Source organism: Scyliorhinus torazame, chromosome 7, assembly GCF_047496885.1.
Source record: "Scyliorhinus torazame isolate Kashiwa2021f chromosome 7, sScyTor2.1, whole genome shotgun sequence".
NCBI lineage: Eukaryota > Metazoa > Chordata > Chondrichthyes > Carcharhiniformes > Scyliorhinidae > Scyliorhinus > Scyliorhinus torazame.
In genome coordinates, this window is record NC_092713.1 from 87,315,682 (window position 1) to 87,340,620 (window position 24,939).

The window sequence follows — 24,939 nt, forward strand, 5'->3', positions numbered from 1 at the left end:
CCCAAGAAGAGTAAGTGATAAGCTTGGTCTGCTGTTCTTGCCACATCTTGAGATCCATACTCAGTGCTGTGCGCAGGCATACATATACACTGAGGGCGCGATTCCGTGGCTCATCACACCTGACTTGGTGTTGGGACGAAGTCATTGAATCTTGAGAGATAACGCTCAAAACGTCTCGCGAGATTCAACAGAATCTTGCGAGGCGTCGCGATCTGGACCTCACTCTTGCTGGGCGAGATCCAGGTCAGCATATTTAAATGAGAATATGCATTCACCAGATTCACCCAGCGCCCGGTACTCAACGGCCGTGCGTGGAAGACCTTGTCAGGGCGCCGTTTAGTACTGGTACATACAGGTATGGATCAGGGAGGGTCTCTCAGGCCACAATTGGAGACAGTTCCAGGGGCACTGCCATGGTGCAAGGCTGTCACTGCCAGGGGTCAGGCTGGGGCGAACTTGCCAGACTGAGGGAGGGGTATGTCACAAAATTGGCAAGTGCCTGAAAGGGGGGAAGGGGGTAAAGATCGAGGCTGCTGAACAAATTGGCCCCCAATCTGGGAGGAGCCTTCAGTTCGCCAGCAGGAAATCCCTCTAAGTCTGGCCTTGGTGGAGAGAATCTCCCCAAGGCCAAAATAAAACAGCAAAGTGCTGACGTGACGCTCAGCGGACTTTACCTCAAGTCCGTTGAATTGCACCCTCAATCTCACCAGCACCACCGACTCACCCTATCTCAAAGCTGTCCTTGTTACCAGTTCCATTTCATTCTTCGTCTAATCCGATTCCAACTTACCGTCATTGATAAACTTATTAGGTTAATTTGTACACCAGAAAAATCGTCTTGTAGTTGATTGCATTATCTGTTTTCAACAGTGTTCTACAGTGTTCATCTCCATTCACAGTTTGATTATGAGGCAGCAAAGTCTGGGCTAAGGAGTGGTAGGAAATATTTGAATCACATAATTGCCAACTATTGACCATTTGCAATCCTCTACCTTTGGCTGTTAAACAGCATCATCATCAATTACCAAGTCTCCCACGAATATAATCTCGGAGGTGTGAAGGGGCGGGGGTGCAGGTAGATTGGAGATGATCACCAACAAGACAGAGCTGGGTACTCTTAAAGAATTGACTGAGGACATGAGCCCTCAAATTCTCTCGACTTTCTACAAGGCAAAAAGCAGGGATCTGACGCAATGCTCACTGCACAATCTGGGTGGGTAAAATTGCTGCTGTACTGACCAGGAAAAATAGCAAAGCATTTGAACCCTAACGAGAGTAGTTCATTTCTCCACCAATGCACCATGACTGCAGAAAACACTAGATGCACAGCACCCACCATCAAATCTACTCCTGCTGTACCTTCCAGCCCTGTGACCGCCATCAGCAAGACAGACAAGAGCAACATGGGACACCATCACTTTTAACTTCCCTTTCAATTCTCACACCATCCTGATTTGGAGATGGACTACCATTTCCTTATTCTCAAAGAGTCAAAATCCTGGCATTTCCTGTAGAACACCATGATGAAAGCACCAGGACTGCAACAGTTCAGGAAGTAGGGGCCACCACCACTTACTGAGGAAAATGAAAGCGGCCTTCTCAGGATAAATATATATAATAAAATATTGGCTGCTGAGATTGCTGCTGAGGCACATTTGTTCAGACTGAGCAAATAAAATTTTACTCTATTCCCAACTGTGGTCTGCCTAACCAGGTGCTGATAATAGATGTCCAGGCTGGAATGTGCTCCATCCCTCAGCTTAATGAGCATATTACTGAAAAAGTACAGCGAATGAATAAAAATGAAAATGACTGCAGGTTTTAGGTAGGCAAATGACAATTTAATAGACGGAGGCAAAATACATCACAGCTGATTGTAGATTCTTTTAAAGGGCTTCCTACTAACATTAACTTTTTTTACAAGATTAATTAGCAAATCATAAATCCTGTGAACAGAAACATGCTTTAAGGTCCAGCCAGAATATGTCAGCGTTTAAAAGAAGAATCTGATTCTAATTGAGGAAATATGGTAGATTACTTTGTGTGGTCTCAAACATGCATCTCATGTGCTGTAGAGTCCCCAAAGAGCAAAGCAACACATTCCTATAAATCATAGTCATACTATGAATGTTTGAATCAGACACTGTTGTGAAGACTTATTCCTTCAGAGGACTTTGTCGAGATTGGTATTGTCAAGGGTAGATGCAAGACTTGAATTTGATTGTCAACCTAAACAGAAGTAAAATATTCTGACGCCACCTCATTACTGAAACTTCGAGCCAGGGTAACACCCGACAGGAAGAAAAGACAAAGCAATATCTTGAGGTTACACTTGGGAGCATTGTTTGCCTCTGTTCAGTTGGATAGGCTCTACATGCATTGATTTTAAACAGACTCAGGTGCGTATCAGTCTGCATGACATTAGACGGAAATGTGTACAAACGATTTTGTTATGTGAATCTTCTGCTGGTGGTTTATCAGTAATTAACTGGAAATGTAAGTTTTTAACTTGTTAGTCAGAAAACACAGCCACCCCTGGAATACTAAGTTAATACGAATTCAGATTAAAATACATATATGCTCGACAGCAGCATTTCCTTCTAACTGTTGAAGACATGGTAATGATGTAAACAATTATACGTGAGTGCTGTATTTGCTAATGCAGTAAGTTAAACCTAAGTATACTGTCAACCAAATTATAGAATCAAAAATGATTGTTACTTCATCGAGAAATGTTGTGAGCTCTTGTTGTAAAATTAAATGACCACATTGAGAAGAAAGCTGCAGATACATGTGTACCCTGGCTTTTTTTCTCACTTATGAAATAGTTAGATGGGTGCAATTTGTTATAGGATGGGTTCAAGGCAGGGTCATCAGAATCCTGATTGTTGGAAAAGGGGGCTATTAATCAATTCCAGTCACAATAAAGCAGTATATATTTGTTATTTTACAAAGTAAGTCTTTGAATACCCAGACTGGTCTAAATCAACAGCTCCTTCTTCAAACAGAACACCACTATTTCGGTCCTGTTAGTGATTATCTCAGCGCTTGGTGAATGGTGCAAGAATTCTGGTTTTAATTAATAATAGCAGCCAAGGTAAAGCACTTTTAAAATTTAATTGAAATGGAATTTAGTAGTTTCTGTTAAATTTAATACGTGGCATTTTCCTGCTTTCATTCTTCAGTGATGTGTTATTACTGGATTTGACTCCTTTCTCTGTGTTCTTATGGCTCTTGGCCAAACAGAAAATGTGTGATTAGATATAAAAAGAGTCTGTTTGATAGTATGCCTTGACCTGGCATTCCAGATATATCCTCTCGAACCGTCTTTCTAGACTTGTACTTTTCTATATGGTAGCTCTAGAGTAGGCCAAAGCGTTTCTTGTTCAGATTTCTGAAGAAGGGTTGAAGTTCTGTTTAAAAATCAATGAAGTGTCTCCATATTCAGATTCACATCTGGAAAGGATCTTTCCCTTCCTCCGAGAATCTCCTTCAAACCCAAGGCACTTTGGAGATATGAAACCACTTGTTCTCCTTGCGAAGCTTAACACTGAATTAATTGTCAAGAGGTCATGAAGGGAGGTGGGCCAAGTCCTCTTCCTGAAACAGCAATATTAATAATATTATTGTTTTAAGTTTAATGTAAAAATGTGGAGCTGATAAAATAATTAATCATATCAAAATATTTAACTGTCATGAATAACTAGTCAGATATGAAACAGTGCTGGACAGGGAAATTACTGAATATATATTTTTTATTATTTTGTGTATCAAGATTATTTATTTATAGATTGGAAATTTAAATGCATGACAAACTATATATGTTTAACACACTTAGTTAAATATTACTGCAGGTCAATTTTTTGTTGCATTCTAGATAAATCAAAATAATCAGGTTTATTTAGAAAGTGATGCTATCCAAATAATAGAATTTCAGTAAATTAGAAGCTAATATCAGAGAGGGTGAAACATTCAACACTGACTAGTATGTGTTAAAATTAAATGGATTCTGTTTCTTTAGGAGGTCAAATGAATTGGAGCAGTGGGTTCTTGTTGCTGTGGCTCCTGAGCTTCAGCTGCAGTGCAATATGCGAGGAGAAGCATTCCTCTGACTCAATGGAGAATCACACAGGAGGAACAACTGCTCCTGAAGTGCAAATACTTTATTGCCCTCCAGACTGCAACTGTAACCTGGATGGAACCGTAGACTGTGGTGGAGTGGATCTAAAGGAATTTCCCAGGAACTTATCAACGTCAATACTGCACCTGTCCTTGCAGGTAAGAGATAGGATAAATCCCTCAGCCTAATCTCTGTCTTGATCCTCTACACAAATTAACAATCAGCTATAGCTGCAACAATTGCTTGCCCTTAGTTGTATTTAATAAAGTGCTGTCTGTCGTTTTCACTTCTCGTTCTCCAGGTTTTCCCTCTTGGGTGTTCCTGACTTGTCCTGGTATTCTCCATACTGATGCAGGCTAACCCTTCTCTCCTATTTAACTTAAGTGGTCTTGTGTGATGTTTAGCAATTAGCATCAACAGGCTATCTGACAATACAGCTGCACCTATCAAGTATAGGATCACTGGATAGCGGTTAGGAATGGGGAGGCACTGAAGACCATGCACACTGCGAAAAGTCATAGTGCCGCTACCTTCACCCTACCTGAGGTAGCTAAGACGAGGGATGAAACTGTAGCTTCCTGCAGCATCTCTGTGGGTTACTTCCAAATTGAGCAGTGCATTTACCAACTCACCCTCTCCTTTGGGTCATTTACTCAGAAAAGATAACAATGGAGACTATTCAAATTCTTAAAGTTTGACACTCGATTTCATGCCAAAATGACTTCGTTATTGATAACAATTTTTGAATGACTGTTTTTGGCATTTTGAAAATGACAGTTCATCGAATTAATAAATTCAAGATGACAATTGTAATTTTCATTGGGTCATGAGATGTCATTTTCTGTTAAAAACACAAGAAACAAACCTCAATCATATTTTTCACACAATCAGAATCCGTTCCAAAATCATGGCATTCCCAAAAATCCTTTTGCCTGTGTAACTATATTAATTAAGTGAGTGGGATGTATTTGGGAAGATCCAAAGTGACACGAGAAACATAATTGTTAGCTAAACATGAAAATTGCTAAGAATTACTTGACTGCAATTGTCAGAGCCCTTCTACACAATGAATTAATTCACTATGTGATGTATCTCAATAAGTGCTATAAAAATGTCCCAAAGATGGTGAACAGAGGTGAGCTGTTTGAAACTTGCAGAATATGTCCACTGGCATTTCAAACATGCTTCAGCCAAATCTTTAATATACATGATGAGACACAGAAAGATCTCTTTGCGGAATGTTGGCATGTATTTGTATAGTGTTTGCCTTGGCGAAAAGTATGTTATAAAAGTAGCCTATTAATGTAATAACCACTGAAGCTAAATGTATAGAATAAGCCACAGGGCCATTGTCATTCTATATTGTTTTACATATAATTTTTTTCGATCTACACATTAATCATAGGGCTGTTTTTTACTGAAACCTTCCTCCACTGAAACCCCCATGCAATCAACTCAATTATCATCATCTATGTTTAAAATTATAAAGTGTAAGTTCAGAAATGCTGGCAGGAAGTCAAAGAACTCATGTCATTTCTTGTTACTTAGAACAATGCTCTAGAGGTGATCCCTATGGAGGAGTTATCAAGACTTCAGAATCTGGAGACTTTTAATGTACAGAATAATAGGCTTACTTCAAAAGGTAAGGAAAACCTTTGATCTTGTGCTGCTTCCAAAAATCACAGGACAACCCAGGCCTCATGCCGACAGTTATTTGTCTGACAATACATATTTACTCCTATAGTTTGAATGAAAATTGTTTTTACAGGTGTATATGCTGTAGCCAATGTTGCCTCTAAACTGTGCACACAATCTGAAAACCCCACTGCCTACATGCAAGTCAGCCTCTTTATTTTACTGTGCTTATGCAGCCACACAAAAACTTCTAAAAAGGACATGTGCTGAAAATATTTCAGAAAAAATAGAAGGAACGCTGATCATAACTAGATATCCTATTTTCATTAATTATTGGTGATTATCCAGTTAGGTTTAAAAAAGGTTTGGCCCTTATCTTTAAAAATGATGCATTGTAATTTTTCCTTCATTTGTTTATAAATTGAAGGAACCAAGAAGTAAACTGAATAATTGTGATGATTCTTTTTTGATGACTCATTTCCTTTCCTAGATCATAGAAGTTTAAACAAATATTTGTGAGGTGTGTATTTTGGCAGAAGGGATTATAGACTTAATGGCACAGTCCTTAAGAATGTGCAGGGACAGAGAGACCTCGGAATGCAAGTCCACAGATCTTTGAATGTCTTTAAGGATAATTTACTGTTTCCTGGATTTGTGGGATGCAGATTGTGGTATGACCTGGGATCTGTGCAGGCTGCTCTTTTGTTTTCTATTTATATGGATGAATTGGAGATAGAAGAAGATATGAGGTAGACATTTTCTGGTTGTAGGGGATGCAAACTATATGGAAGAATACAGGAGATAGCATACAGGCATAGACAAAGTGGATAATAATAATCTTTATTGTCACAAATAGGCTTACATTAACACTGCAATGAAGTTACTGTGAAAAACCTCTAGAACCCGGGTCCTCGGCGCTGTAAAAACAATCTAGTGCCTGTTCAGGTACATGGAGGGAGAATTCAGTATATCCAATTCACCCAACAGCACGCCTTTCAGGACCTGTGGGAGGAAACCGGAGCACCCGGAGGAAACCCACGCAGACAAGTGGAGAATGTGCAGGCTCCGCACAGACAGTGACCCAAGCCGGAAATGGAACCTGGGACCCTGGCGCTGTGAAGCAACAGTGCTACCCACTGTGCTACCGTGCCACCCACTACATAGGATGTAGGTCAAAGCAAATATATGTGAGGAGGTCTCGTGGCACAGTGGGTAGCATCCCTGCCTCTGATCCAGAAACTCTGGGTTTGAATCCCACCCAGGACTTGATAACTGTGATGAACGGTTACTGTATTACTGTACCCTTATAATCATGTAAGGTGATGTCCCCTTTAAGACCGGGCTTGGAACGCTGGGGGACTCCGCCTCCGGCTCCGTCCACCTGGGAGTCGTATATAAGGGGCCGCCTTGTGGGCGGCACCCAGTAAGCATCCGTCTCGGCACCAGGCTAGTTCTTAGCTTATTAAAGCCTTCTTTACCGTTTACTCTCTACGCGTCCTTATTGAGGGTAGAACAATAACTAAAGAAGGTGCGGCCATAACGTGGACAAACAGGTCGAGTGGCAACATTCAAATCCTTCCAAAGCACCAATGGCTGCCAGTAAGAGTGGGAGAGACTCCTGGTCAGCCATACTTGATGCTGCGTGGTGCCCCTCAGGCTATTGACAGATTTTTGACCTGTTCACAAAAAACCTCGCTATTGGAACAAATTTTGTAGAAAGAGAAAATAGTGAAAGATGATTCATTGATTGGTAACAAATTGACATACATTGAGAGTTGTCATTGGGAAATCAAAGTTAGAAGAGTATTTTTCCTCATAGAGTAATTGCATAACATAGAATGTTTTATGCCTGTGCGGAGTTTGCACGTTCTCCCCATGTCTGTGTGCGTTTCCTCCAGGTGCTCAGGTTTCCTCCTATGTCCAAAGATGTGCACGTTAGGTGGGGTTAACGAGTTAGGTTGGGGTTGTTGGCCTAGGTTGGGTGCTCTTTCAGGGGGTCAGATTCGAAGGGCCAAATGGCCTCCTTCTGCATTGTCGGAATTCTATGATTTTTTGTGGGAATTGAGAAAAGATCTAAACAATTCATAAAGGCAAGTGGACAGGCACTTGAAAAAGGAAAATGTTGCAAAATGGGATCTGTGTAGAGCAACAGTTGACCAAATGGCATCCGCTGTAAATTCAATGCGTAGAATTCCAATTAAGGGGTACTTTAGCGTGGCCACCTACCCTGCACATCTTTTTGGGTTGTGAACGTGAGACCCGCGCAGACACCGGGATATGTGCAAACTCCACACAGGCAGTGACCCGGGGCCAGGATCGAACCAGGGTCCTCGGCGCTGTAAGGCAGCAGTGCTAACCACTGCGCCGAGGCCCAGTCTTATTCATTAGTGCCACAGAATAAATGTAATTTGCGGTGATTCCTGTTAGACTTTTAAGTGCCGCCAGAAGCCTCCTTTGAAAATCGTCAGGAGTTGGAGACTTTCCAAAAGGCATTTTCAAACATTCTATATATTCCAAATGGCATTGAAAAAGTAGTCAATAGACTCTGAAAATAATATGCCCAGAGCTCGTCATTACATCCATAGCTATTAATTATTTTGTTTTTACTATTCAGGCAGAATTATATCTATGGTTTAGAGTAGAAAGTGAATTTGTTTGAAAGTTTTCACTTTTATTACTAACAACAACAAATGTCAAGCTATTCTTGTTATAAACTGTCATATGTAACCCTTGCTGAATGACTCCAACATTTAGAGTGGGCCTACATGGATTGGGCATTATTTGAAAATTGTTGTTGTACTACTTGTTGGAATATTGATCTTTTTATTAATGGTTACATTTATATTTTGTAAAACTTGGCTAGCGGATCAGAGTTCTGGGGCGGGATTCTCCCCTACCCGGCGGGGCAGGGGGTCCCGGCGGGACGGAGTGGCGTGAACCATTCCGGCGTCGGGCCGCCCCAAAGATGCGGAATCCTCTGCACCTTCAGGGGCTAGGCCCGCCCCCGAGTGGTTGGCGCCCCGCCGGCCAGCGGGATAGGGGCTTGGCGCCACGCCAACCGACACCGAAGGGCCCCCGACGGCCGGCGCGAGTCGGCGCATGTGCGGGAGCGCCAGCCCGTGCTGGCGTCATCCCCGCGCATGCGCAGAGGGATTCGCTTCCGCACCGGGAATGGCGGAAGACCACAGCCTCCGTGCGGAACAATAGAGCCAGGCCACCATCTGGCCACCTTCCGGGGCCAGATCCCCCTGCGAACCCCCAGGAACCACGGAGCCCGCCCGCGCCGCCAGCTCCCGCCGGTAAGGGACCGGCTACAGACGGGCACAACTTTGGCCCATCGCGGGCCAGAGAATTTGGGCGGCCCTGGCACCCATTGAGTCACGCCGGACCCCGCCATTCTCCGAGGTGGGCGGCGCGACTCACGCTGGGCCGGTTTTTGGAGGGCGGGAGAATTGGGAGGACGGCAGGGGCGGGATTCATGCCGACCCCCGCCGATTCTCCGACCCGGCGAGAGGTCGGAGAAGCCCGCCCCTGAAGTTCCATGTTATTTGTTTATTCTAGAATATTGACAGTCGCATCATAGTCGCTCTGAAATCTGACTTAATGATATTTATGAGGGCATTGACATATAACTTATTGATTTGTTGGTCTGTGAGAGAATTCAAACATCTTCTGAGACACTGCTTTATCTACAGTAAAAAGTTAATGTTCCATTATTTGTCGAGCTTTGGACACTTGGCTGAGAAATAGTTTGCACAGCAATAAGTCGGGGCATTCCAACATTTCTTGAACCTCACATCTGTAGTCATTTTCTCCATTTTCTTTCCTAAATATTGCACAATCATTTTTGTTTGCAGCTGCTTTGCAGGTGGTGCAGGCTTTCAGAGCTGGTTTAGATTCTTATGACAATCACAACCTGGTACCTTCTGCTTGAGTTCACTATCACTTATCATTCCTGTAAGGGGATTTTATTCCCCTACAAACCATAGAGGGTCTTTCCCTACTCAATATAGAGATAAAAGTAGTGTGGTCATGGATACAGGACACAAATAAGCTCTTGCTTTTGTCATTTGCACTATCTTGTAGTGTGTTAATTCATATTATCGAATCCCTACAGTGCAGAAGGAGGCCATTCTGCCCATCTAATCTGCACTGGCCCTTGGGAAGAGCACCTTACTCAAGCCCATACCTCCATCGTGTCCCTATAACCCCACCTAACCTTTTGGACTCTAAGGGGTAATTTAGCGCAGCCAATCCACTTAACCTGCACATCTTTAGACTATGGGAAGAAACTGGAGCACCCGGAGGAAACCCACGCAGACACGGGAAGAGAGTGCAAACTGCACACAGACAGTCACCCAAGGGCTGGAATTGAATCCAGGACTCTGGAGCTGTGAGGCAGCAGTGCTAACCACAAATCTGCATATTGTAGCTTGTTAATGGTATGTTAATTGTATTATTAAGGTTAAGGACACACATGTGAATGGACTGCTAAGTACATACAAAGACTGGTCCGCCAGAATGATATTTTGGCTTAGTTAGTTATGTTTCCTTTGACGTTTTGTTTCAATTCCAATGCCTTACCAGTGGCTATCGCCCCTGTCTCCTGCCTACCTCTCCCCTTTGCCCCTTTATTATTTTGTTTTACAGATCATTTGTTTTGTTTATCGTTCTTAAGAAGAGCATATAAAGAAAGATTTCTGGGACACTGGGTTTTGTTTAAGGAGGAGGCAGACATTCATAATGTTGCATTCTGGGGAAAAAATCTAGTATTTATTCAAAGATTAGCATCTAATTTGCTACTTCTTCAACTGGCTTTGGAATGTGTTAACATAGCTGTGTTTATTTTCTAAATATTTCCTTACTAAAGCTGGATAAATTTCAAGATTGCCTCTGAACCTCTATGAGTATCACACTTACATAGGATTATGTAGGATATGCTGCAGAGAAATAGGCCATTCCACACAATTACTCCATGCCAGTGTTAATGCTCCACTTAAACCTCCTCCCATCTTTCCTCATCTAAATCTATTATGGTAACCTTCAAAAATCACTAAAGGTTGCACCACAGGAAAAGTGAGGCCATAAAAAAGCAAACTAAGCCTGAGGCTTTGTTTCTAGAAGGCCAAAAGGAAAAATATAGAAATTATGTATCAAGCTTTGGTTAGACCTAACTAAAATCACTGCTTGCAGTCCTGGTTGCTATTTTATTAAAAAGCATACACAGCGGCATTGGATATGGTGCAGAAAAGATTTACAAGGACAATACCAGGTGCTCTTTCGAAGAGCCGGTGCTGACTCGATGGGCCGAATGGCCTCCTTCTGCACTGTAAATTCTATGATAATCTATGATACCAGAAATGCATGCAAATACATAAATGTAAACGTTGCCTCGGCCCCATAGGCTGCTTTCGCCTTTTAGAAAGAGCTGACTGGTGGTGATTTAAGCTGAGGGTTACCACACCTCAGGAAAGGGGCACAGTTGAGAAGGTAGGGCCTTCATGGCCAGTACGGCAATTTAACCCGCACTGTTGGCACCGCTCCATATCAAAAACCAGCCAACTGAGCAAACCGACCTCCATGCATAGACATTTACAGGAAAGAGTTGAGATGCTCAGACTCTGTTCTCTTGAAAAAAGAACGCTAAGGTGTTACCTGTTAAAGATCTTTAAATCATGAATGTTTATTTTTTCAGATTTGTTCATGCTATGTGGGAGTCACTGGTTAAGCAAGCATTTATTGCCCATCGTTAATTGCCCTTGAGATTATGGTGGTGTGCTACCTTCTTGAACCGGTCCAGTTCCACAGTACTGTTAGGGAGTGAGTTCCAGGATTTTAATCCAGTGACAGTGAAGGATCGGTGGTATATTTCCAAGTCAGGATGAGGTGTGGCTTGGAGGGAAACTTGCTGTCCTTTTCCTTCTAGGTGGCAGAGGTCAGGGGTTTGGAAGGTGTTGCTGAAGGAGTCTTGATGAATTGCTACAGTGCATTGTGTAGATGGTACACACTGCTGCCACTATACATAGGTCCATGCTGGAGGGAGTGAATGTTTAAGGTGGTGAATGGGCACTTCTTTGTCCTGGATGGTGCTGAGCTTCTTGAGTGTGGTTGGAGCTTCGCTAATCCAGGCAAGTGGAGAGTGTTTCATCACATTCCTAACTTGTGTCTTATAGATGGTGGCCTGGCTTTGAGGAGTCAGGAGGTGAGTTACTCACCACAGCCTCTGATCTGTTTTGTAGCCACAGTATTTGTACGACTGGTCCAGTTCAATTTCTGGTGAACGGTAACCCATGTTATTGATAGTTTCTTTTGCAGTAATGGTAAAACCATTAAATGTAAATGGGAGATAGATAGATTCTCTTTTGTTGGAGATGGTCATTGCTGGCCATTGTGTGGTGCAAATGTTACTTGCACTTGTCAGCCCAAACCTGAATATTATCCAGATCTTGCTGCATATGGACACGGACTACTTCAGTATCTGATGAATAGCAAATGGTGCTGAATATTGTGCAATTATCCACAAACATCACTTCCCCTGACCTTATGATGGAGGGAAGGTCATTGATGAAAAAGGTGAAGATGGTACCCTGAGGAACTCATGCAGTCATGTCCCAGGAGTGAGATGATGCACCTCCAACAACCAAAACCACCTTTCTTTGTGCTTTGATAAGGTGGGTGCAGATAACGTGATTCCTTTTGTGGGGCAGAGCATAATTAGAGGTCACCAATACAAAATAGTCAGCCAAAAATTCAACAGGGAATGCAGAAGAAACCTCTTTACCATAAGTGGTGTGAAGGTGAAACAGGATGTGGCTGAATTTAATTTCTGTGCCATTCTATGCTGCTCAACTTTTCTAGGAAGAAGAGCTTACACTATTGGAACACAGGCTCACACTATACGCATCAAATATATTTATTTGAGCTTAATTGATAAGTGAACCTAATAGATAAACATAAAGGGTGGTATTCTCCATCGGCAGAATTCTCCGCTTCACCAGCAGCGCATTCATGGCTGTGAATTTCCTAATGATATGGGAATGGCCACAATGGGAAGCCCCATTGGGACGGATGACCTCACTCCCATGCCAGAAAACAGGTCTGCCGTGACAGAGAATCCCGTGTCAGGTGAAAATATTGCTATTCTCAAAAAATCAAGCAATTAAGAGACTGATGTTCCACCATGTGCATACTGGCAGTACGAGTGAAATTTACTCAACACACTTGACACTGCCAATACCCAAAGGAGACTTTCCTGAATTTTGCAAGTTGAAAGCTAAGAGGTTGGAATTTTGTAGGCAGGAACAATGTGTGTTGCCGTAGAAGTAGTTGTGTTTCCTGCTGACACTCTATTCTCTGTTCACATGGACAATCACACAGTCCTCTGGCCGTGAAGTGGAAGTGCTATCACTAGCCAAATTGCTTTCTCACTTTAGTGAAAATTGATTAATCATGAAGTGGGCGACAAGGTGGCGCAGTGGTTAGCACTGCTGCCTCGCAGCGCTAAGGACCCGGGTTCGACCCTGGCCCTGGGTCACTGTCCGTGTGGAGTTTGCACAATTGCCCCGTGTCTGCGTGGGCCTCACCCCCACAATCCAAAGATGTGCAAGGGAGGTGGATTGGCCACGCTAAATTGCCCTTAATTGGGAAGAAAATAATTGGGTACTCTAAAAAAATTTTAAAACTTATCAATGTAATTAACATACTGTTAACAGATTAAACAAAAGGTAAAAAAATTATGCAAGAAGTGTTCTGTAGGTAGACATAGCAGCCAACTTGAATCACAAAATAGTTTTCGAACAAAGAAAGAGCGTTGCTCGAGCCACCAGGAATATTCTCGATTCCTCTTTCAACACCTTCAATAACTAATTTTTAAAAAGAGTTACAGGACTACAAAAATGCGGGTCAGATCATACCTGGAGTACTTTGAGCAATTCTGGCTGTCACATCTTCAGAAGGCTATATTGGTCTGAGAGGGAACAACGTCTGCGGGATTCTCCGACCCCCCCGCCGGGTCAGAAAATCCCCAGGGTGGGCGGCGTGAATCCCGCCCCGCCGCACCGACGCCGGCTGCCATATTCTCCGCCGCCGGTTTTCAGGCGGGGGCAGGGATCACGCCATGCCGGTCGGGGGCCGTTGGCAGCGCCCCCCCCCCCCCCGGCAATTCTCCGGGCCCCGATGGGCCGAGCGGCCGTCCGTTTCTGGCCAGTCCCGCCGGCGTGAAATGGACCTGGTCCCACACGGCGGGACCTGGCAATTAGGCCGGCTGGTGCGGTCCTCGGGGGAGGCATGGGGGAATCCAGCCCGGGGGGGGGCGGGGGGGGGGCACGGTGGCCTGGCCCGCGGTGGCCTGGCCCGCGATTGGGGCCCAACGATCTGTGGGCGGGCCTGTGCCGTGGGGGCGCTCCTTCCTTCTGTGCCGGCCTCTGTAGGGCTCCGGCATGGAAAAGATAACCCCTGCGCATGCGCAAGAATACGCCGGCCGCTCTGCGCATGCGCGGAACCACACCGGCAGTTCTGCGCATGCGCTAACACGCGCCAGCCCTTGTGCGGCGGTTGGCATGGCGCCAACTCCTCCAGCGCCGGCCTAACTCCCGGAGGTGCGGAGGATTCTGCAACTTCCGGTTGGTCCGACGCCGGAGTGGTTCGCGACATTTTTTTACGCCGGCGTCGGGCCATTGGTGGATTTGGGAAAATCCCGCAAAGTGTGTTCACCAGATTGACACCCTGGAGTCCAAGAGTTAAATTACGTGAAGGGGTACACAAATTAGAGTTGCAGTCCTTAAATATAGGAGGTTAAGAGGTGATTTGATCAATGTTTGGAAGTTATTAAGGGGTTAGATAGAGATAAGCTATTTCCACACTTTGCTGACCAACCTTCGTTCCTTCTCTACCAGTGCCTTAATTTTAAAATGAGAGGACTAGATTCTGCATTTGGGAGACTGCCCACCGCAGTTGAATTGCACCAGTTTTACGATCCTTTCGCGGTCATAAAGCGGGATGGAATTGAGTGATTCACAATGTGGAATACGAGGGATTCCCACTATCGAGCTGTCAACTTGAGCAGGAGGCCAGATAGTGAGGTCCCACAGCTGGCAACCCCTCACACCGTAAACTGGCCCAAACCCCCCCCATAAACCCCCCCCCCCCCCTACGTTAGGCAGCCCCCACTCCCAGATTGCCTGGGAAACATGGGCTGGGTGCGGGCTGTTTGAGGTTTGGGGGATATTGGGGAAGGGCGTGTTGATATGTGGAAGTGCTAGATTGCATTTATCTGTTCTTGTTTGGGTTGAATGTTTTGCAAGTTGGGCTTGGGTAGTGGTTTTAATTTTCTGTGGATTTGTGTTCTATTTGTTCTAACTGTTGTGAAAATATAAAGCTCTCTGTGGAGTACTATGTTTTAAGGGGATTTTATACTTTGTGTCTTTTTTCAGTAACATTTTTCTTTACCCCAGGCGTAAGCCGCCCTGCTGGCCGAAGAGTTAGCTAACAGGTGTGGTACTGAGGGGTTGACTGCAGCTCATTATATTAGTTCTGCCAACAATCAAACAGTAAAGGGCAGGGCTTCAGCACTGAGGATCCTCTTGCGGTCAAAGGGTAAGTGCATGGATGAGCAGAGGCCTGTTGAGCACATCCTCCCTAATGTTCCTGGCAGAGGTCTGGGGTCTACGGGTTCCTGATGTGGTTGGGGTCAGTGTACAGGATGAGCTTTGCCAGCACAAGTGGCTCGCTGGATAGCACTCTGAGAGAAGATGGGACAAACATGGTAAGGGTGTGTGAGGTTTGGGAGATTTGAAGGTCCCAGGATTTTCTGTCGCTTTCCTTCTCCAATTCCTTCCAGGTACAGCAGTGCTTTCCTGAGTTGATCCTGTGGAGGCTGCCCTGACATTGCTTGTGGCAGCTGAGGTGGGCAGACGATGTAGAAGGCAACAGAGACAACTCTGTTGTCCCCAGCCGCCAAAGGGGACCCAGATCACGGGGCGGGAATCGGAGCAGGCTGCCTCCATTTCTGATATACTGCCTGGGCATACAACTAGACATCGCATTAGGGCCTGTAAGGTCAGAAAGGTAGACACCAGTTAGGTTGGCCTGGGCGTAGCACACAGGATAGTGTTAGGGCTAGGGCAGAAACCGTTATAGAGATGGGCATCTGTTAAGTTCAAAATAAACACCTGTACACAGAACTTCCAAACTGCCTCGGTGCTCTGTGGGGGTGGGATGGGAAATTTGTACCATCAACCTGACCTTGTATTCCCGGTTGGCACAGGCTGCACCTGTGCACTGACGTCTGTGAGATTCTGTATAGGTCCCCACTCGGCACCTGGAAGGACCCTGTGGCAGCCACCAGGAGTGGGTGTCGCCCCCATACCCCCGCGGTGCCAGCTGCATCATAATCCGGCAGATATGTCGTACAGTCCCCCTGCTCAGCCAGAGTCTTTGACGGTATGCCTGGTTCAACAGGTCCTCGAATGACGGGAGCACTGCCGGTACGCACTAGGCTAGATGTGGCAAATCCTTCCCATCTCTTCCTCGGCTTGTTGGGCGGCTGGTTCTCCAACCTCACTGGCTGCCTCCTATTCCGCTGGGGCAAGCTCCACTGCTGCAGAGTCCTTCACAAGCAGCTCCTGTTCGTTCAACCTCCGTGTATCACCTAGGGCTGCAGTGGCTAGGATGAAGGCCACCATTCCTGGTTTAATTCTGAAGTCCATTGTCTGCAGAGGGTGAAAGGCAGGCATGTTAGCATGGTGCATACCCCTGGTCCAACGGGCTACACGGTGGCCTCGGCCTGCACTGCAGCCCCTATCCCCGTATGTCCCCCTCTCCCCCACCCCTCCCCCATCCCCACACCCAGTCTTTCCCTGGCACTCAGTGGAACACACAACACCCCTGGCCCCATCGGTGCTCGGTACTACGAGGGCCTCCGGCTCCAGCACCCACCCCTGCCGGCAGTGGTACCGGTGGCTGGCCCTACCTATCCCAGAGGTACGCTCTCCTGTAGGAGCTACTGTGGGAGTTACCCTAGGGTGGGGTGCGTGAAGTTCTGCCGGTGGGTTGCGCCCAGCTGTGGGGGACGGCGTTGGTGGAGTTGAGAGGCGGTGGGGTGGGGGCACCCATAAGGCCAGTGTCACTCTGTGCCACTGGGTGGTCAGTGTGGTGCGCAGCAATATAGCTGCCTAGTAGGCCACGGCAATGGTGGTCTGTGCCTGGACACCCCAGTCCCGGCGGGGGCGGGGGGGGGGGGGGTGTCACTCAAACCCATGACCCATCCCCTGCTCGCCCCCACTACTCCGCACCCCCCTGGCTCTGCCACCCCCTCCCCCTCCCCCAACACTGTCAGCGGCAGGACCGGCAGCACACAATCACGCCTCTGGGATCATGTCCTACCCCTGCTCTCTCCATCATCTCCCTCAGCAGGCACGGTGCATGTTTCTCGAAATTCAAAACTATAAGTGAACCCCGTATTGGCAATTCCTCCTGGCAGAGCCGGAGCATCGGCTGGAGAATACCCGGTCGGGGCAGTTAATGATATGCCAAAGGCATTTACTGCACATGTGGAGTAGAGTGCATTGAGGCCGCTACCAAGGCACCAGAGCATGGCATTCCATCGGGCGCTCTGCGCCGGCCATGATTTTTGCCTCACGCGCAATTCTCCGCCCAATCGTGTTTCGCGATTCAGACGTTGCTGGATGGAGAATCCCAAAGTCTCCCAAAAGGAGAATTTCTCTGGGCGGGATCCACATTTTTAAATTCTTGGAAAAAACTAGTTGGACTAAGAGATGACATGACTGTCCTGACTGTAATACTGTGAAGTTACACGGAAGTGAATGATCATACAGGAAAACGTATTTACAATTTAGGAGGTATGGGAAGGGATTAATTACTTCACAGTGATGCTGATAATGTAGAGAAATATAAGAAGTAGAGAAAAGCTTGAAATAGAAAGATTGGAGGTTAGAAAGCGACAAGATTTTCTGCAAGTGAGAATTAAAGCACCAAACAGAGAGTTCCTGCACATATTGGCACCACAAACAGGATGTATCACTGTGCTCTCCAGGTTGCTGGCGGCTCACTGTTCCTTTCTCACAAGCAGCCAAATGTTTCTTTTCACTGACTCCAGATGTAAACAATCTCGCTTCTATTCTTATTAGGATTGTCATGGTTACAAGGGCGACTAAAGATTTTGAATACACACGGTTTAAGATAGTCATAAAATTGTAATAGCCTTCCCCACCCAGTGTGTATCACAAGTTTTTAACTCCTTCAATATCCTTGAAATTATACATTCAGGTTATTCATGAGCTCTGTGGGGGGTGGGGGGGGGGGAAGATGACTGGGCTTGGATGAGAGCACACAAGCAACTGTGAGTCCAGAGCTCATATTACACTCTGCCCAGTTCTCTTTTCCAATGGCCTGTTTTGTGTTACTTCCAAAGACCAATCTCTCCTCCTGCAGCTCTAGTTCCATTTGGGGTTACCACCTGTCCAGTTTAGACCTGTACAGTCCTTTCTTTTTTGAATGTGTGTTTCTCAAATGTAAACTGGACAACGCCAATATGTTTATAAAAACTAAGTTCTGTTTTTTTTCTCTCAATGTGGAAATGGAGCCGTTTAAGTTATTAATATTTTAAAGGTATCAGTGAATTCTTATCAGCAAGAAAGGGAATGTTTCAATCTGAGTCTATGATCTAAACACTTGATCATGTCCATTCATTCTCTCATATTTTGCCTTGTGATAGAGTTCCACTGAAGATCACAATATTTAAGATTAATGATTATGATGTCCGAGAGAATAGGCATCTTCCTCACATCTTTATTATATTAGCAGATTTCTTGTAGATTCTGCATACTTATTATAAATTTGGGGGTGGAGGAAAGGGGACATGTTATTCACCTCTGCAGGTTAAATAATTCCACTCTATACTAACGGATTGACACGAGGATAAACAACATCATCCAGTGCTCCATTTCCAATTCTCTTCTCTCACCTAGTGGTGTAGTAAGGCAGACTTTCACCTGTTTCCATGGCTAGTAATTCCCGGAATAGATCATTAGTTTGGTGTCAGGAGTGTATAGCTGGAGGGGTGCCACTCCACACCAGGAATGGTTGACCAGGAGTCTCTGCCACTCTACCGCCAGCCATTGGTGTGTTGGAAGGATTTGCAGGACGACACACTCAGCAGGCGGATTTTCTGGCTGTCCAAGCTGACAGGATTTTACAGTCCTGCCAACTGTGCACCCCCGCCGTGGGTTTTGTGGCAGCAAGTGATCAATGGGAAACCCCATTGATAACAGCGGACCAGAAGGTGCCGCTGGCCACTGGCGAGCCGTCCTCTGCCGTTGCAAAACATGGGGGAGGAAAATCCTGCCCAACCTGTTTGACTGTGTCATGAATGTAATCATTCAGTGTACATCTAGTGCAATCATACAGTGCACATTCAGTGCAATAATACAGTGTACCCTTATATTAAAGTTCCTCTTTGAAGATCATTCACAAATACAAGGCTAGGACGTCATATGTTCAAATTCTTTTGAGTTCACACCTTGTCCAATCTTGTGTGCATTATTTTTATAGTTTGTGATTTATTTGACCTTGGTAGAATTGTGGGTTAATTTATACTGAGCTGTTATTTTCAACCTACAAGGGGTTAACTTTCCATTATACACAAGCAGTTAGTAATGTTTATTCAGCCTGTTAGCAGGAGCTAAATGGAGCCTTTATAGGATTGTGTTTCTTGCATACCCTATCAGTTTTGAGATAGTGAATTTGTTGGTATATTTTAGTGGTGTCCATACTTGTAAAATGTTACAATGAGTGCCTTTCATTGACATAGTGTTTACCAAGCCACATAGGTGTCATAAAAGGGGGCAGCTTCAGCTTAAAGGATGTTTTCATTAACACAGTAATCCAATCCTTAAGACAGAGAGCTAAAGGAGGAACCTGGGGTTAAGCTTTAGGCTTTTCTTCTGAATTGAAAAGAAGGCAGTCTGAAGTAAATTTAGATTTGAAAACAGCTCAGGGGAAAGCTGAAAGAATTCTATGTTGAGCTTAGTGCTAGCCAGGAAGGTAAATATATCACATTAACGGTGTTAGGGTGATATACTTGTTATTTTACAGTTTATGAGGTAAACGTCAAACTTCATCTTACTTGTTCATATATTACATGTAAAAAGAAGCAGTTTTTAAGTTTGCCATTGGTCTCATCTCACTGATCAGTCCATCTCCCAGAAAGGTAGAAGAAACATGCAGTATCCGGTCCACACAATAAGGGACCTCAATATAATGACCTTGGTTCGTGCTATCAGATAATTGTAAGATTAACTGCTGATTATAGGACATGTGGAGTCCACGTATGACCAATGACACTGAGCCCACGGGACTATCTATTGTATATCTCAATTTTTTTAACAATTACATTATTATTTATTTTTTGCCCTCTTTATATAGTAACATGGCTGTGGTCACATGTAGACAGCTTTTTCCATACTTTGTCCCCATTCTTTTCAACAGCCATTCTTCAGACATCGTCAAAAGCAGACCATTGTTGCTTGCCCGTCCAGTTTGCCTTCTTTCCAGTTGACACCTGCTTATAACAGCGCAGTTCAAAAGAAAGCAGATCTTCAGAAACAGTTTTTTTTCTATTAATTTATCCATGTCATTACAATCTTTTAAAAACATTTTTTTAGAGTACCCAATTCTTTTTTTTTCAATTAAGGGACAGTTTAACGTGGCCAATCTACCTACCCTGCACATCTTTGGATTGTGGGGGTGAGATCCACGCAGACACGGGATAATGTTCAAACTCCACACGGACAGTGACCCGGGGCCGGGATTGAACCCGGGTCCTCGGTGCCTTGAGGCAGCAGTGCTAACCACTGTGCCAATGTGCTGCCCTCATGCCATTACAATCTTGAGGCAAACTTTCCCGAACAGTTGATTGTGCCCTTCACTGGGACAGAAAAGGCGGGATTCTCTGATCCTGAGGCTGAGTGTTGACGCCATCGTAAATGCCGTGGTGTTTCACGACAGCATCAACGTGACCCCAGGAGCAGCGATTCCAACCCCTACAGGCGGTCAGCACGGCACAGGAGCGACTCATGCCACTCCAGCTGCCGATACCGGCATCAAATGGGCGCAGCGGGTCTGCGCATGCGCAGTGCGACCGGCTCCAATGCGCGCATGTGGAGTGCGACTGGCGTGATTGCGTGCATGCGCGGTGGTGCCCTTCTCTGCGCCGGCCCCAGCGCAACATGGCGTAGGGCTACAGGGGCCGGCGCAGAGCAAAAGAGGCTCCCAGCCCGAGAGGCCGGCCCGCCGATCGGCAGGCCCCAATCGCGGGCCAGGCCTCAGCGGAGGCCCCCCCCCCCCCCCGGGGTTGGAACCCCCTAACCCCGCACCAGACCACCCCCAGATGGATGCATGCTGAGGTCCCGCCGGATAAGACCACACGTGGACGGGACTCGGATTTATTTTTCTGCCGCTTGGCCCGTCCCGGGCGGAGAATCGCCGAAAGAGCGGCCCCCGACCGGCGCCAGCGCTGACCATGCCGGCGCCAATGCCGCTGATTTTCCGCTCTCCGGAGAATAGGTGGACCGGCGTCGGGGTGGTGTCGCGCAATTTGCACCCGGCCCGGCCTGGGCTGAGAGACTCCCGCCCAAATTATGGTGAAGATTCCATCAATCCAGGGCTGTTGGGATATTAGAATATTAATCTGAGGCATTTTATCATGACTGAAGTAACAGTAACAAGGATTAGAACAGAACAACTGAGTCTCTCTTGCATCGAAATGTTCCATTCATCACACTGGTCCTCCCTACATTTTCACTGTGTTGGAGTCAATACTCCTGACTCCATCTCCTGCTTTCATTCCTGTCAGATACCTAATATTAAACATGTATTTGGAACCATCTTAGTGAGAAAGCCCACGAAGTTCACTAAATAAAAGAACGTTTAGTATTACAGTCTACTCTTAATAGTTTATTCTGTGCAAAAACTAAATTAGCCATAAAATTAAATTAAGATAAATAAATAATGCAGCAAAGTAGTAATTTACTGTTAACAAATTAAATTATTCAATTTAATGGATTAGGCAACTCTGATGTGGAAGGCTGATGATTGAATTTTCCATTGTTTGACTTTTTGAAGGGCTTCCAGATGATGCGTTTTGTTCTCTTGAGAACTTGTTGTATTTATACCTCGCAAACAATAAGGTAAAAGATTTTAATTATTTCAGACACTTTCCTGAGATTATCTGAATATGATTTATCTAATTGAATTAAAAGCCAAACAAAAGTGATTTATAGTATTGCCCTTTGCATCAGATGTAAATGTAGCCCATGGATAAAAGCCTCATCTACCTGTTGGGCTATGGAGGCCCTGAAAGAATTGAATTTGGAAGTGTCACAACCAAGTTCAAAAGGCTGCAAGAGCACAGCCCAAATTTGTCCATAATTTGGCACTATATGATTTTAAAATAGCAATCTCATCTTGTATATGAATTTGCCACTGTGCTGTGCCCTACATTTTCTAAAGTTGTTGTGCCCAGATAAGGAGTGCTTGATGTTGGCATCGAAGTGGAAAGTGTTGCGTTCTGAGTCATTGATATTTGTCATTTTTGAAGAGCTGTGAAATGTATTGAATGTTATAATTTAATCTAATCTCTTTGCACCATCCATTTCTCTTTGCATTGGAAATCAAGAGTAACTATTTTTCAGAAAGTAAAATGATACAGAGAATATAAGTTGGATTTCTTTAACTCTTTGCTATGTTTCTATTAATATGAATGTTGAAATATGTTAATCAGATACTCATCAATTTGCTCAAAATTAATTTTGCATTGATAGTTTTAATAATCTATCAAATTAAAATGTAGCTAATTTGTAGATTCAACTGTGTGAAATATTCTTCCATTCAGTTCCAGAACAATTTTAATTTAATGTGATTAGGTATGGAGTGGTGGCATATTGATCTCCACCCATAATTTACCCCAACCTCTGATCTCAGTTATGTTGTTGTGGGAGTGTTTAGTAGAGGCGAGAGGCTTTTACCCAGGGAGCAGATACCCTCAGCAGAGTGATCATTAGGTGCTTTCTGTCAGGTTGCGTACAACGCTATTGAAATGGATTTGGACGTGGGTCGACCAAATGTCACAGTTGGTGTCACGGCTTGAGGAGACCAGAAAAAGAGAGGGGGGGCAAAAAAGCAGAAAGAGTATATGCTGTCACCAAACAAAAGAGAATGCATATAGTTATAGGGGCTGTATCTGCCCATAATTTCTAACTTTAATCCTCACTAACAGGTTTTTCAAGTTAAAATGAACAAAATCTTCAACAGAAGTGAAAGCTACATCACGTAAAGACATCGGAGGTATTAAAGGGCCATCTGTGTTTTTAATCATTCAGATTAAGAATAGTTGGTACAATAGTAAAATGTAAATGTTCTTATATTATATCTAAATTAATACTTACATTACAAATAAAATACTAAATAAGAAGCTAATAAATAGGGATCTTAATCTGCTGGTAAGCAGATTGTCTTTGGGTGAGACAATCATCTGAAATTCTCCCATTCCACTGCTACAGGTGGACATTGAAGATCGAGGACAGTTCAAAGAGCAGAGTTCTTCCACTGTCCTGTTCCTTCCTTGCCCAGTATCTCAAAGCATGGATTAGCTGCTCTATCATTTCACTGATGTTTTGCGATCATGTACACAATGGCTACTGTGTTTATCTACAGAACAGACTTTTAAATGTTAGATGAGAGGTTTCTGAGCAACAGGTCAAGGTGGTGTATAAATACAAGTCTTCTTCTACTCAACTCACTTGGCCTGGCACGACAGCTGAATTACTTTGTCCTTACTCACTCTTGTATTCTGTGTTTATGGCTTACCTTTGAGTGGCCTCTATTTATGCCATAAAATGATCTCATAGATCATAGATCATAGAATTTACAGTACAGAAGGAGGCCATTCGGCCCATCGAGTCTGCACCGGCTCTTGGAAAGAGCACCCTACCCAAGGTCAACACCTCCACCCTATCCCCATAACCCAGTAACCCCACCCAACACTAAGGGCAATTTTGGACACTAAGGGCAATTTATCATGGCCAATCCACTTAACCCGCACATCTTTGGACTGTGGGAGGAAACCGGAGCACCCGGAGGAAACCCACGCACACACGGGGAGGATATGCAGACTCCGCACAGACAGTGACCCAAGCCGGAATCGAACCTCGGACCCTGGAGCTGTGAAGCAATTGTGCTAACCACAAGGCTACCGTGCTGCCCACTGTGAGCCACTGTAACACAGCATTCAACTAACAGAATTATATAAATCGGTAGGTGGGTCTAGTTAGGGTCTAGAATTTCTGAATACAATAATGAGTGACTTTATCACCATAGAAAGAATTCAGCGGTAAAATAAAATTCAGAAGTGATTTCAGGGCGGTATGGTAACGCAATGGTTAGCATAGTTACTTCACAGCTCCAGGGTCCCAGGTTCGATTCCCGGCTTGGGTCACTGTCTGTGTGGAGTCTGCACGTTCCCCCCGTGTCTGCGTGGGTTTCCTCCGGGTCCTCCGGTGTCCTCCCACAGTCAAAAGATGTGCAAGTTAGGCGGATTGGCTATGCTAAATTGCCCTTAGTGTCCAATAAAGGTTAGTTGGGGTTTTCAAATTGGCAGGCAGTAACTAGTGGGGTACCACTGGGATCGGTGTTGGGACCCCAGCTATTCACAATATATATTAATGATTTGTATGAGGGAACAAAATGTAACATCTCAAAGTTTGCAGATGATACCAGGTTGGTGGCAGGGTGAATTATGAAGAAGATGCAGGGCGAGTGGGCAAATCAATGGCAGATGCTGTATAATTTGGATAAGTGTGAGGTTATTCACTTTGGAAGCAAAAACAGGAAGGCAGATTACTACCTGAATGATTGTAAATTAGGAGGGGGGAGTGCAGCGGGACCTGGTGTCCTTGTGCACCAGTCGCTGAAGGTAAGCATGCAGGTGCAGCAGGCGGTAAAGAAGGCTATGTTGGCTTGCATTGCAAGAGGTTTCGAGTATAGAAGCAGGGATGTGTTGCTGCAATTATACAGGGCCTTGGTGAGGCCACACCTGGAGTATTGTGTGCAGTTTTGGTCTCGTTCTCTGAGGAAGGATGTTCTTGCTCTCGAGGGAGTGCAGCGAAGGT

General features: G+C 44.9%; 1 protein-coding gene across 2 annotated transcripts in view; it reads left to right on the forward strand.

Moving 5' to 3' along the window:
• The first annotated feature begins 2,143 nt into the window (after window positions 1-2,143).
• podn (podocan) overlaps window positions 2,144-24,939 on the forward strand; it is a 94,606-nt gene continuing 71,810 nt past the window's right edge. The window contains exons 1-5 of one of the 2 annotated variants that reach the window (XM_072511019.1): window positions 2,144-2,399; window positions 2,993-3,097; window positions 4,022-4,278; window positions 5,669-5,762; window positions 21,896-21,960. In XM_072511019.1, the coding sequence (XP_072367120.1) occupies window positions 4,030-4,278; window positions 5,669-5,762; window positions 21,896-21,960 (408 nt within the window). In that variant the 5' untranslated portion in view covers window positions 2,144-2,399; window positions 2,993-3,097; window positions 4,022-4,029. The remainder of the gene's footprint in view (window positions 2,400-2,992; window positions 3,098-4,021; window positions 4,279-5,668; window positions 5,763-21,895; window positions 21,961-24,939) is intronic. The other variant, XM_072511018.1, reaches the window with a different exon arrangement.